Source organism: Panthera onca, chromosome D1 (genome assembly GCF_046562875.1).
Source record: "Panthera onca isolate mPanOnc1 chromosome D1, mPanOnc1 haplotype 2, whole genome shotgun sequence".
Taxonomy (NCBI): Eukaryota; Metazoa; Chordata; class Mammalia; order Carnivora; family Felidae; genus Panthera; species Panthera onca.
In genome coordinates this window covers 84,357,299-84,369,980 of record NC_138348.1, presented here as the reverse complement: position 1 = coordinate 84,369,980, position 12,682 = coordinate 84,357,299, and the positions used below count along the sequence as shown (strand labels likewise).

The 12,682-nt window shown below is 45.6% G+C and overlaps 1 protein-coding gene across 1 annotated transcript in view; it reads left to right on the top strand.

Moving 5' to 3' along the window:
- The first annotated feature begins 10,460 nt into the window (after nt 1-10,460).
- Nucleotides 10,461-12,682, top strand: part of LOC132661106 (beta-galactosidase-1-like protein 2) — a 58,857-nt gene continuing 56,635 nt past the window's right edge. The window contains 2 exon segments of the mRNA XM_060605287.3: nt 10,461-10,552; nt 10,700-10,897. Of these exon segments, the coding sequence (XP_060461270.2) occupies nt 10,461-10,552; nt 10,700-10,897 (290 nt within the window).

The following is a 12,682-nucleotide window of genomic DNA, read 5'->3' as shown; positions in this document are numbered from 1 at the left end:
GTGCTTTAAATGTCTGGTAGAATTCCCCAGGGAAACCATCTGGTTCTGGACTCTTATTTGTTGGGAGTTTTTTGATGACTGATTCAGTTTCTTCGCTGGTTATGGGTCTGTTCAAGTTTTCTGTTTCTTTCTGTGTGAGTTTTGGAAGTTGTGGGTGCTTGGGAATTTGTCCATTTCTTCCAGGTTGTCCAGTTTGTTGGCATATAGTTTTTCATAGTATTCCCTGATAATTGCTTGTCTTTCTGAGGGATTTGTTGTAATAATTCCATTTCATTCATGATTTTATCTATTTGGGTCCTCTCCCTTTTTGTTTTTGAGAAGCCTAGCTACAGGTTTATCAATTTTGTCTATTTTTTTCAAAAAAACAACTCTTGTTTTCATTGATCTGCTCTATGGTTTTTTAAGATTCTATATTATTTATTTCTGCTCTGATCTTTATTATTTCTCTTCTTCTGCTGGGTTTGGGGTGTGTTTGCTATTCTGCTTCTCCTTCCTTTAGGTGTGCTTTTGTATTTGGGATTTTTTTTGTTTCTTGAGATAGGCCTGGATTGCAATGTTATTTTCCTCTCAGGACTGCCTTCGCTGCATCCCAAAGCGTTTGGATTGTTGTATTTTCATTTTCATTTGTTTCCATATATTTTTTAGTTTCTTCTCTAATTGCCTGTTTGACCCATTCATTCTTTAGTAGGGTGATCCTTAACCTCCATGCTTTTGGAGGTTTTCCAGACTTTTTCCTGTGGTTGATTTCAAGCTTCATAGCATTGTGGTCTGAAAGTATGCATGGTATGATTTCAATTCTTGTATACGTATGAAGGGCTGTTTTGTGACCCAGCATGTGATCTATCTTGGAGAATGTTCCATGTGCACTCGAGAAGAAACTATATTCTGTTGTGCTGGGATGCAGAGTTCTAAATATATCTGTCAAGTCCATCTGATCCAATGTATCATTCTGGGCCCTTGTTTTGTTATTGACCCTGTGTCTAGATGATCTACCCATTCTTGTAAGTGGAGTATTAAAGCCTGCAATTATCACATTATTATCAATAAGGTTGCTTGTTTGTGATTAATTGTTTTATATATTTTGGGGCTTCTGTATTTGGGGCATAGACATTTATAATTGTTAGCTCTTCCTGATGCATACACCCTGTAATTATTATATAATGCCCTTCTTCATCTCTTGTTACAGACTGTAATTTAAAGTCTAGTTTGTCTGATATAAGTAAGGCTACTCCAGCTTTCTTTTGACTTCCAGTAGCATGATAGATAGTTCTCCATCCTCTCACTTTTAATCTGATGGTGTCCTCAGGTCTAAAATGAGTATCTTATAGACAGCAAATAGATGGGTCTTGTTTTTTTTTTTTTTTTTTTTTTTTTATTCCATTCTGGTACCCTATGTCTTTTGGTTCGAGCATTTAGTCTATTTATATTCAGTATTATTATGGAAAGATATGGGTTTAGACTCATTGTGATATCTGTAGGTTCATGCTTGTAGTGATGTCTCTGGTACTTTGTGGTCCTTGCAACATTTCACTCACAGAATCCCGCTTAGGATCTCTTGTAGGGCTGGTTTAGTGGTAATGAATTCCTTAAGTTTTGTTTGCTTGGGAAGACCTTTATCTCTCCTTCTATTCTAATTGACAGACTTGCTGGATAAAGGATTCTCGGCTGCATATTTTTTTCTGTTCATCTCATTGATGATTTCCTGCCATACCTTTCTGGCCTGCCAAGTTTCAATAGGTAGGTCTGCCACTAGTCTTATGGGTCTCCCTTTATATGTTGGAGCATGTTTATCCCTAGCTACTTTCAGAGTTCTCTCTTCATCCTTGTATTTTGCCAGTTTCACTATGATATGTCCTGCAGAAGATCGATTCAAGTTACATCTGAAGGGAGTTCTCTGTGCCTCTTGGACTTCAATGCTTTTTTCTTTCTCCAGATCAGGGAAGTTCTCAAGTATGATTTGTTCAAGTGCACCTTCAGCCCCTTTCTCTCTCTCTTTCTCTTCTGGAATTCCTATGATACGGATATTGTTCTGTTTAATTGCATCACTTAGTTCTCTAATTTTCCCCTCATACTCCTGGATTTTTTTTATCTCTCTTTTTCTCAGCTTCCTCTTTTTCCGTAATTTTATCTTCTAATCACCTATCCTGTCCTCTGCCTCTTCAATCCAGGCTGTAGTCACCTCCATTTTATTTTGCACCTCATTTACAGCATTTTTAGCTCCTCATGACTATTTCTTAGTCCCTTGATGTCTGTAGATTCTCTGCTGTCCTCTATGCTTTTTTCAGGCCAAGTGATTAATTTTATGACTATTATTCTAAATTCTCATTCCATATATTGCTTAAATTGGTTTTGATCAATTTGTTAGCTGTCGCTACTTCCTGGAGTTTCTTTTGAGGAGAGTTCTTCCGTTTCGTCATTTTGGGTAGTCTCTGGGGTGGCACGGAACTATAGGGCACTTCTGTGCTGTCTGGAGCAACTTGTGTTGGTGGGTAGGGTGGCAGTCAGACCCGATGTCTGTCCCCAGCCCACAGCTGGGGCCACGGTCAGACTGGTGTGTAGCTTATCTTCCTGTCCCCCAAGGGCAGGACTCAATGTGGTATGGTATGGCCTCTGTCTGGGCTACTTGCACACTGCCAGGCTTGTGGTGCTGCTTTGATGGGATCTGGCATATTAGCTGGGTGGATCCATAAGATGCACAGGGGTGGGAGGGGCAGGCTTAGCTCACTTTCCCTTGATGGTCCCCTCTGGAAGGGGCCCTGTAGCACCAGGAGGGAGGCAGGCCTGTCAGAGGGTTGGAGCCACAGAAGCACAGCGTTGGGCATTTGCAAGTTGGTGCAAGCAAGTTCTGTGACTGGAACTGGTTCCCTTTGGAATTTCAGCTGGGAGATTGTAGAGGGAAATGGTGCTTGCCAGTGCCTTTGTTCCCCCGCTGATCTCTGTCTTTCTGGGACTCAACAACCCTCCCTCCTGGTGTCCACTTGCCCTCCCTGCTTTCTGAGAGCAGAGCTGTTGACTTTTAAAATTCCAGATGTTAAGTCCTGCTGGCTGTTCAGAACTCATGGAGTCCGGGCCCTCCACTTTTGCAAGCCAGACTTTGGGGGCTCTGCCTTGCCTGGCAGGCTGCCCCTCCTCTGCCCCGGCTCCCTCCTGACAGTCTCTGTAGCACACACTGCCTCTCCGCCCTTCCTACCCTCTTCCGTGGGCCTCTTGTCTACGCTTGGCTCTGGAGAGTCTGTTCTGCTAGTCTTCTGGCAGCTTTTTGGGTTATTTAGACTACGTGGGTCAAATCTAAGGATCAGCAGGATAGCATTGGACATAACTGGACAGCAACATGCAGAAGCATGAAACTAGACCACTTTCTTACACCATTCACAAAATTAAACTCAAAATGGATAAAGGCCCTGAAAGTGAGACAGGAAACCATCAAAACCATAGAGGAGAAAGCAGGAAAAATCCTCTCTGACCTCAGCCGCAGCAATTTCTTACTTGACACATCTCCAAAGGCAAGGGAATTAAAAGCAAAAACGAACTATGGGGACCTCATGAAGACAAAAAGCTTCTGCACTGCAAAGGAAACAATCAACAAAACTAAAAGGCAACCAACGGAATGGGAAGAGATATTTGCAAATGACATATCAGACAAAGGGCTAGTATCCAAAATCTATAAAGAACTCACCAAACTCCGTAGCTGATAAACAAATAATCCAGTGAAGAAATGGGCAGAAAACATGAACAGACACTTCTCTAAAGAAGACATCCAGATGGCCAACAGACACATGAAAAGATGTTCAACGTCACTCCTCATCAGGGAAATACAAATCAAAACCACACTCAGATACCACCTCACGCCAGTCAGAGTGGCTAAAATGAACAACTCAGGAGACTATTGATGCTGGCGAGGATGTGGAGAAACGGGAACCCTCTTGCACTGTTGGTGGGAATGCAAACTGGTGCAGCCACTCTGGAAAACAATGTGGAGGTTTCTCAACAAATTAAAACTAGATCTACCCTATGACCCAGCAATAGCACTGTTAGGAATTTACCCAAGGGATACAGGAGTGCTGATGCATAGGGGCATTTGCACCGAAATGTTTATAGCAGCACTTTCAACAATAGCCAAATTATGGAACGAGCCTAAATGTCCATCAACTGATGAATGGATAAAGAAGTTGTGGTTTATATACCCAATGGAATACTACGTGGCAATGAGAAAGAATGAAATATGGCTTTTCGTAGCAACGTGGATGGCACTGGAGAGTATTATGCTAAGTGAAATAAGTCATACAGAGAAAGACAGATACCATATGTTTTCGCTCTTATGTGGATCCTGAGAAAACTTAACAGAAGACCATGGGGGGAGTAGAAGGGGGAAAAAAAAGTACAGAGAGGGAAGGAGTCAAACCATAGGAGACTCTTAAAAACTGAGAACAAACAGGGTTGATGGGAGGGTTAGTGGAAGGGGAAAATGGGTGGTGGGCATTGAGGAGGGCTTCTGTTGGGATGAGCACTGGGTGTTGTATGGAAACCAATTTGACAATAAATTTCATGTTTAAAAAAAGGCAATAAATGGATGCTCAGCATTACCTGAATAATTTCATTATGTAAGCGTCTTGTGCAGTTATTACACTTGGGTGGAAGGATTGAACAAGTTAACTTGTCTTCTGCTTTTACCTAAGCACTTCCACCATGCACATTCATTATCTGCTTACAATCTTGGAAACTGCCCACTTGAACCCTTTCAGGATATTCAGATACAATCATCTGTTATTTGAAGACAAATAGCAAAGATGTGGAGAAGTTTTCTATGGAGATTGAAAGGTGTTAGCTGAGAGTGTGGATGCTTAGAGTTTAGAGTTTATGGGTTATGTTTACCAGCAATGAACACTAGTATATCCGTGTGTGTATATGTGTGTGTGTGTGTGTGTGTAGTGTCAGGTTTACATATATTTTATGTATATGTGTATGTATGTATATATACTATCTAGGATTAATATATATATATATGCCCATGAAATGGATCCCTAATGCCTGGTGCTAAGTAAGTTTGGTTTTATGATCTTACCCATTTCACCTCACCAGCTCAGGGCAAAGGAAAGAGAAAGATTGGTTTGTTACCAAAATGTGAGGCTTGGCAAAGTAGGAATGTGTGAGGTTAAGGAAATAACAACTTCTGACAAGGAAGAAAGCATCTATTTGAGATAGCAGAACACAGTGTGAGGCCAGAAGGAGTGTGATAAACTGAAGAAAGAGACTAGGATGTCAGCAGGGAACCTTACTTCCTGTCTTTAGTTCTTTTTTTAAAAAAGAACTTTTTTTAAATGTTTATTTTTGAGAGAGGGAGACAGAGTGAAGTGGGGGAGTGGCAGAGAGAGAAGGAGAAGGAATCTGAAGCAGACTCCAGGCTCAGAACTCTGAGCCATCAGCAGAGAGCCCCAGTAGTGCTAGAACTCACAAACCAGGAGATCATGACCTGAAGTGGTGGTCCCTTAGACTGAGCCACTCACGTGTGTCCTCAGTTCTTGAATTTGGCTCAGAAAGAATTCACAGCCCAACTCTTCAGTAAGCAAGCATTTATTAGCAGCCATAGTGAAAGTGCACTGGAAAGGAAAGGAAGGTGGAGCAGTCTCTGAGAGGGGGAGGGGAAGGGGAGAGGGACAAAAAGAGGAAGAGGGACAAGGGAAAAGGGAGAGAGAGAAACCCATTGTGTAGGGTACTTCCACCTTTTTAGCTACAGTTTCTTCCTGGTTCTTTGGTCCCACCCTTTCCTCCCCCCCCCCCCCCCCCCTAGATTTCAGCATTTAGTCTCTGAACATTTAGGATGTTTCCCATCAAACCTCCTGAAAATCCACGGGGTGGGGGCATGAAACCCCAATGTAATCGTTTTATAATGAAATTAGGGTCCTTTGAGGACTCAAAGTCCGCAGTCCTCCTGAGGGTATAGGGAGTGTGCATGTGCTTGTCTTTCAGGAATTTCCCCAGCTATTTGTGCTCTGGAGATGGGTGGTGGACCCCAGCTTTTTTCAACATTTGGCAAAACCCCTTCCCTGCTCATGTCTGTCTGCCTACCCTATCAAGAAGACTGGAAATTCTTCCCTGAGGAGGGATCTAGGTGATGCAAAAACAAACACAAACAAACAAACAAACAAAAAAACCACAAAAAAAAACCCCACAAAAAACCTAGAATTTTAAAGACTGAGGAAGAGCAAGCAAGTTTGGGAGATATGGTTAAAAAAATTACTGTGGCCAGAAAGCAGAATTTTAGAATCTTACACCTTAGAAATGAAATATATTTTATTGCAAATGAGGATATACAATTTGATAGATGAAACAGTAGGGGTATGATACCTGGCATTAAAAGGGTCAGGTCTTGGATGGAGATGTCATCAAGGGTAAAGTCTGGGAAGGAAAAGAGAAGGCTGAATCTCCTGCTGAAATAAATTAAGTAGGCAAAAAGGAAGTCAGTAGTGAAAGAGAAAGAATAGTCTCTGAAAATTATGGGTAATAACAAGTAGGAAAGACGTTGTTGGGAAACAGCTGGAAGCAACAGGCTAGTTGTAAATTAAGAAAACTATGTAAAATTTCAGATGAACATTAGTGGAGTGGATTTTAAAAGGAATTTTTTTCTTCTGATGTATTTGGGTGGCAGTACCGAGAGTAGAAAGGGGTTTTAAAAGCAAGGAGTAAAGACAGGGGGAAAACAAGTGCAATTATGCAATTAAGAAAGTAATATGAAAGGGAAAGAATCAGTTGCAAATCTCCTGGACATCAATCGAAGTTCCGGTTGGTTACTGGTAGAGGCAGAGCAATGAAAGATCCACCAATATGGTGAAGAGTAGATTGCAGTAAAATACAGCCTTATTCAAAATGTAGACACCGCAGGCACTGCTGCCTCTGGAGAAGTTAACCCACTGGGGAATGCAGCTTGCAGGACATCTGTGGTGTTCTCTTTTCAGTTCCAGATAAATTTGCTATAAAAGGGAGAGTTTAACGACTCTTGTAGCCTGGATCTGGATTGTGGATAGATCCAGCTGTGAGAACTAAAAAAAAAAATGTCTTAATGTTTATTTATATTTGAGAGAGAGAGAGAGAGAGAGCGCGCAGGGGAGGGGCAGAGAGAGGGAGACACAGAATCCGAAGCAGGCTCCAGGCTCTGAGCTGTTAGCATAGAGCCTGACGCGGGGCTGGAGCCCATGAAGCACCAGATCATGACCTAAGCTGAAGCCCCAGGCTTAACCTCTTGAGCCACCCAGGAGGTCCTGAGCCGTGAGAATTTTAAATACAGCTATGTCTCCCATCCAAGAGGGAGCCTGGTTGCCCACCCCAAAAGCTGAAAGAAGGGCCATGGCAACCACACAGGTGTGTCTGCCTTGGTGAAATTAATTTAGACGCTCCGCTACCTCTACTTCTTTTTTTTTTTTTTTTTTTTAATTTTTTTTTTCAACGTTTTTTATTTATTTTTGGGACAGAGAGAGACAGAGCATGAACGGGGGAGGGTCAGAGAGAGAGGGAGACACAGAATCGGAAACAGGCTCCAGGCTCCGAGCCATCAGCCCAGAGCCTGACGCGGGGCTCGAACTCACGGACCGCGAGATCGTGACCTGGCTGAAGTCGGACGCTTAACCGTGACCTGGCTGAAGTCGGACGCTTAACCGACTGCGCCACCCAGGCGCCCCCCGCTACCTCTACTTCTAACCCCCTACCCATTCTGCCTCCTCGGGGTCTTCTCCAGGCTCTGCTGCGGAGAAAAGGGCAGGGGCGGAGAGGGGAGCTCCACGTTAGCGTGCTTTAGAATTGGCGGCTCAAACACGGAATGCGGAGCCTCAGAGTTTCAGATTCTGTAGGGCTGAAATGGTACAGAACATCTGCATGTTGACCAGTTTCACCTAGGCCACGTGGGCCAGTGCTGCGGGCCGAGTTAAGTTACCAGCTTGAGGGTGGGTACGGTAAAGGAAAACGGTCCGCCTCCCCCAAGATGTAGATTGGCCTTGCTAGGCTTTCCTTACTGAGGTAAGAGGATATTCCTTATCCGTGTCCTCAGCACCCAGCAACAGGGCAACTGCGGTTTGTGAACACGTGCTGAAGCAGCATAGAGAGAGGAGTGGTGGTCGGCGTGCAGAGGAGGGCAGCTCCTCCCCCAGCCCAGACACTCGGGGACGGTAGGAGGCGGGTGGTGGTGGGGAATAAATCCCGCTGCTGCCGACAGTTCGCCAATCGCTGGGTTGCGCTGGCTCCCAGACCCCGGAGGTAGCTCAGCGTCGGGCTGCGGAAAGGGAGAGTCTGTGCGCCTGTGCGGATCTCACACTCAGTAGAGGCGGAGAGGCAGGTCTCGGGAGAGATCCCTGGAAGTTAGCCCAGCAAGTCTGCGGAGGTGGGGTGGATGGAAAGCTCCCTGCACTCCGCAGAGGGGGTGCCCAGAAACTGTTCGCTGTCACAACTGATGGAGTCCCAGGGACGTCTGGGTGCCTCAGCTGGTTAAGCTGAGACTCTTCGTTTAGGCTCAGGTCATGATCTCATGGTTTTGTGAGTTCGTGCCACGCATGGAGCTCCCAGCTGACACTGCGCAGCCTGCTTGGGATTCTCTCTCCCCCTCTTTCTCGGCCTCTCCCCTGCTCACGCTGTCTCTGTCACTCTCAAAAATAAATAAACTTAAAACAAACAAACAAAACTGTTGGAGTCCCTAAAGCCAGAGCCAGCCTTCGGGACTCGAGGACCAGAGGGGCGGAGAGGGCCAGCTGAACTCACAGCAGCTTCAGAGTTCCGCCCCGCCGTTCCTGGGCTTCCGACCCACAGGCGCAAGGCCCGTGAACGTGGAGGGGTCTGCTAGCCAGCGGGTCGGCCCAGGGGTCTGAGGTGGGGGCGGATCAGCGGAAGGGAGAGAGGATAAGCTACCCGGAGGGAAAGGGGCTACAAGGGGAGTGGCGCGCTTGGAGGCTTGGGGGCAGTTCTGCCGCTGGGAGAGGGTTGTGTGGAAAGGTCTGTCAGGGGCTGGGTTGAGAACAGGTAGGCGGTGGGGAGACCTGCAGGGGCGGGGTCGTCCCCAGGGTTGGGGGAGGGCTCGTGTGCGGTGGGGGCGGGGCACCGGAAGGTGGGAGGTAGTTCAAGGTCCTGGCTGCCCGGGGGGCGGAGCGCGGTGCCGGTTAGTTTCCGCTGTGTCCCCCGCCTGGCGGCTGCTACCCACCCACCTCTGCGAAGTTGGCGTTGGAACCGCTCGGCACCGGGTAAAGTGGGTTCCGGCCCGGATGACGTCCGGAGCACTCACGCCCGCGACAGCCCCGGGACCTCTCCACACCTCCCGCGCTGTGGCCTCTTTACCAGCACTGGGTCCGCCCGGCAGCCCTGGCCCCTCGGGTATTCTCATTTTCTTGAATTTTTCTCTAGGACCTTTATTCAGGTTCCCTCGAGGTTCTCCGTCCTTTCTGTCTTTCCCCCGGGAATCTCTGAGCGTCCCCTGATCTCATTCGGTCTCCCAGGACTCTTCACGCCCACAGTGAGGAGACGAGTGGTGTCCAGAGGGTCGTGCGCGCATTTCTTCCCCGGTCTGTCTTCTCTAATCCCTGAGCCCCATTCTACTTTCCATCCGATTTCCCTACAGAAAACAGTTGCGTTCTACCTTCTCGACTCTGCCTAACGGAATACTCATGAAGCCCCATGGTAAAGCTTATGAAGTTTATGGAGGCAACGAAGATGTTTTACTGATTCTGGCAACTGCTGCATTTGTTCAGAAAACATTTGTTGAGCACTTGTAATTCAGGCGCTGCTCTGGGGAGTGAGGACACAGCCATGCCCCATGCAGAGTGCTTCCAGGCTTAGAAGCTTTGCGCCCCCCACCTCCACCCTGGCTTTGCTAGGCCGCCCTGGTTCTGCCTACCTCGGACTCATAGAACTTTTAATATCTGAAGGAAAGAGCAATTGTCCCCGGGTGAGCAGTATAAAGAAGACCAAGGGCCACACAAAGATGAGTGTGTTCTGGGAGCTAATACGATGGTGTCCTGCAGTAGCAGAGAAGTAGAAAATTGGGTTGGGGATAGAAATTGGGACCCCGCTACAGAGGAAGTCCTACATTCCAGCCTAGTTCTCTGCTAAGCAGCACATTATTAGGGTTCATCCCTTAACAATAGAAGGTCTCTGGAAAATTTCCCAGAGATTATCCTCTATTTTGTGAAACTTACTTGACTGAGGCTTGCTCTTCCCTAAAATGTAACTGGTATCAGAAAACCCAGTTATTATCAAGATGCTCTTGGTGCTGCTGCCCTCCCTCCAGTCAGTAGACATGGCCTTAAGGTGCTGTCTGTTGTGAGTCCAAGTGGTGCAGAAGCCAAGATACAGCTATGCAGAATTCTGCCTTCCAGTCAGGCTACTTCTATCTTCCTCACCATCCTCCTTGGCCAAGACCTCACTCAGCTCTGCCTCCTTCTCTGCCTCCAGGGTGTCTGACTTCTGTTCTGTCTTCTCTGTTTAGCATGCTGACCTTCTTGTTGAGACCTGTGGGCATTCTGTGCCTGTCTTCAGGGTTATTGGTAATGGCTCAATTTGGAGGAGACCTCTCACCCAGGTATGTTTGAGAGGGAAAGGGTGGGAAGTTTCTCTTTGCACTGGAAGTGTACTTAGGCCCCTGAAGGAAAGACCTTCTGATTTGCCCAAAATGTGTGCCACAGGGGGAACATCTTTAGGACTTCATGCACCTCCTTTGTCCTTGCAGGATGAATCAAGCTTACCTGACTCCCTTCCACATAAAGAATCGCAATGTGGGTCTGAAAGTTGAAGGTTCAAGCTTCACACTAGATGGCTCTCCTTTCCTGATCATAGCAGGCACTATTCACTATTTCCGGGTGCCCAGGGAGTACTGGAGGGACCGCTTGCTGAAGCTGAAGGCCTGTGGCTTCAACACTCTTACCACGTGAGTGCTAGCTCCTAAGTAATTATTTCATGAATTTATAGTTTGAATTTCTAGCTCTGAGACTTTATTAGACCAGTCTAAGGGTTGACCCATTTAGTACCTTCTTCATTGTTCTTAGGATGTCTGAGTCTCCACTTGATAATCTCTAGAATATCCTATTGATAGAGCCTGCTCTGATTGTTCTGAAAGAGTTCCTTCTAAACAGGGTCCTTGTGGCCTGTACGCAAGAGTCTAACTTTCAGAGGCAGTGGTCAGTACAGGTGGCTGTGGGTCAGTGGTCCCTAACTACTGAATAAGTTCAGTACAGCAGGCCTCTCTCCTCCTTGGATATCCTCACTTGCCATACGAGTCATAGCCCCAGTGATGATTCCTAGGATAGAATACTGTTCCAGAAAATGTGTTTCAAGTTGGGTTTCATTGAGAACCAGGCTTGGCAAGTAATGTAACTATCCTCATCCTAAAAGCTGAAATTAACAAAAATTAGTAATTTCTTTCTAGGCTTCTAAGCTTGGAAAGTGCTTATCCATTACTGTTTGGATATCAGTTTTAGTTTTGTTCTCTTTTTCAATGGTTTGGTTTTTAAAATATAGGTTTAGAAGAAAAAATATTTAATTGGAATTTGACTTGGTGAGTGACATGAGTGATGCTTTAAAGTATTTACCCTCTAAACTGTCATAATGCCTTTTACACACCACATTATTTTCCCTCTTTCTTCCTCATTAGTTTGTTCCTTTGTATAGCAGTGAACTTACAAAAATAAGTAAGTAAGCAGTTGCTTACAAAAGTAATAAGTGTCACTGTTATTTCATAAGCTATAAGATATTCTAAGTCTCTCAAAGAGGAAGAGAACATTATCTCAGAATCAAAGCAGGCTTATACATTGGATACATTAGAATATAAAGACTGAATTGTCTTAAGTTTTTTTTTGTTTGTTTTTTGTTTTTTTGTTTTTGTTTTTTTTTTTTTAGAAAGAGAGAGAGAAATTAAGCAGGCTCCATGCCCATCCCAGAACTGTGAGATCATGACCTCAGTTGAAATCAAGAGTTGGACATTTAACTGACTGAGTCACCTAGGCTCAATCTTTTTAAAAAAGTTATTAAAAACGAATCAGCCTGTCTTGCAGGAACAAACCTAGAGTCTGACAAAATCAGATTTGCTGACGTTCAAGGAGGGAGTGTGTTCCAGAAGAATGGTGGAATGCCAGTCTCAACAAAGGGGAAGAGAGAAGAGACTTTGCAAGGTTAGGCTCCAGGTGAAGGACTCTGAAGGGAGTCTGAGAAAAGCAGGGACAACTTCTGGATTTGTTATTGTGTTTGATGCAAGATTAGAGGAAGTGGGTTAGTCAAGGTTGGGTGCTGGCATGAGGTGAGGGTAGTTTAATATTTTTTTCATGTTTATTTATTTATTTATTTTTTATTTTTTATTTTTTTTAAAGTTTTTATTTATTTTTGGGACAGAGAGAGACAGAGCATGAACGGGGGAGGGGCAGAGAGAGAGAGGGAGACACAGAATCGGAAACAGGCTCCAGGCTCCGAGCCATCAGCCCAGCGCCTGACGCGGGGCTCAGAGCCTGATGCGGGGCTCGAACTCACGGACCGCGAGATCGTGACCTGGCTGAAGTCGGACGCTTAACCGACTGCGCCACCCAGGCGCCCCCATGTTTATTTATTTTTGAAAGAGAGAGAAAGAGAGACAGAGCATGAGCAGGGGAGGGGCAGAGAAAGAGGGAAGCACAGAATCTGAAGCAAGCTCCAGGCTCTGAGCTGTCAGCACAGAGCCTGACGT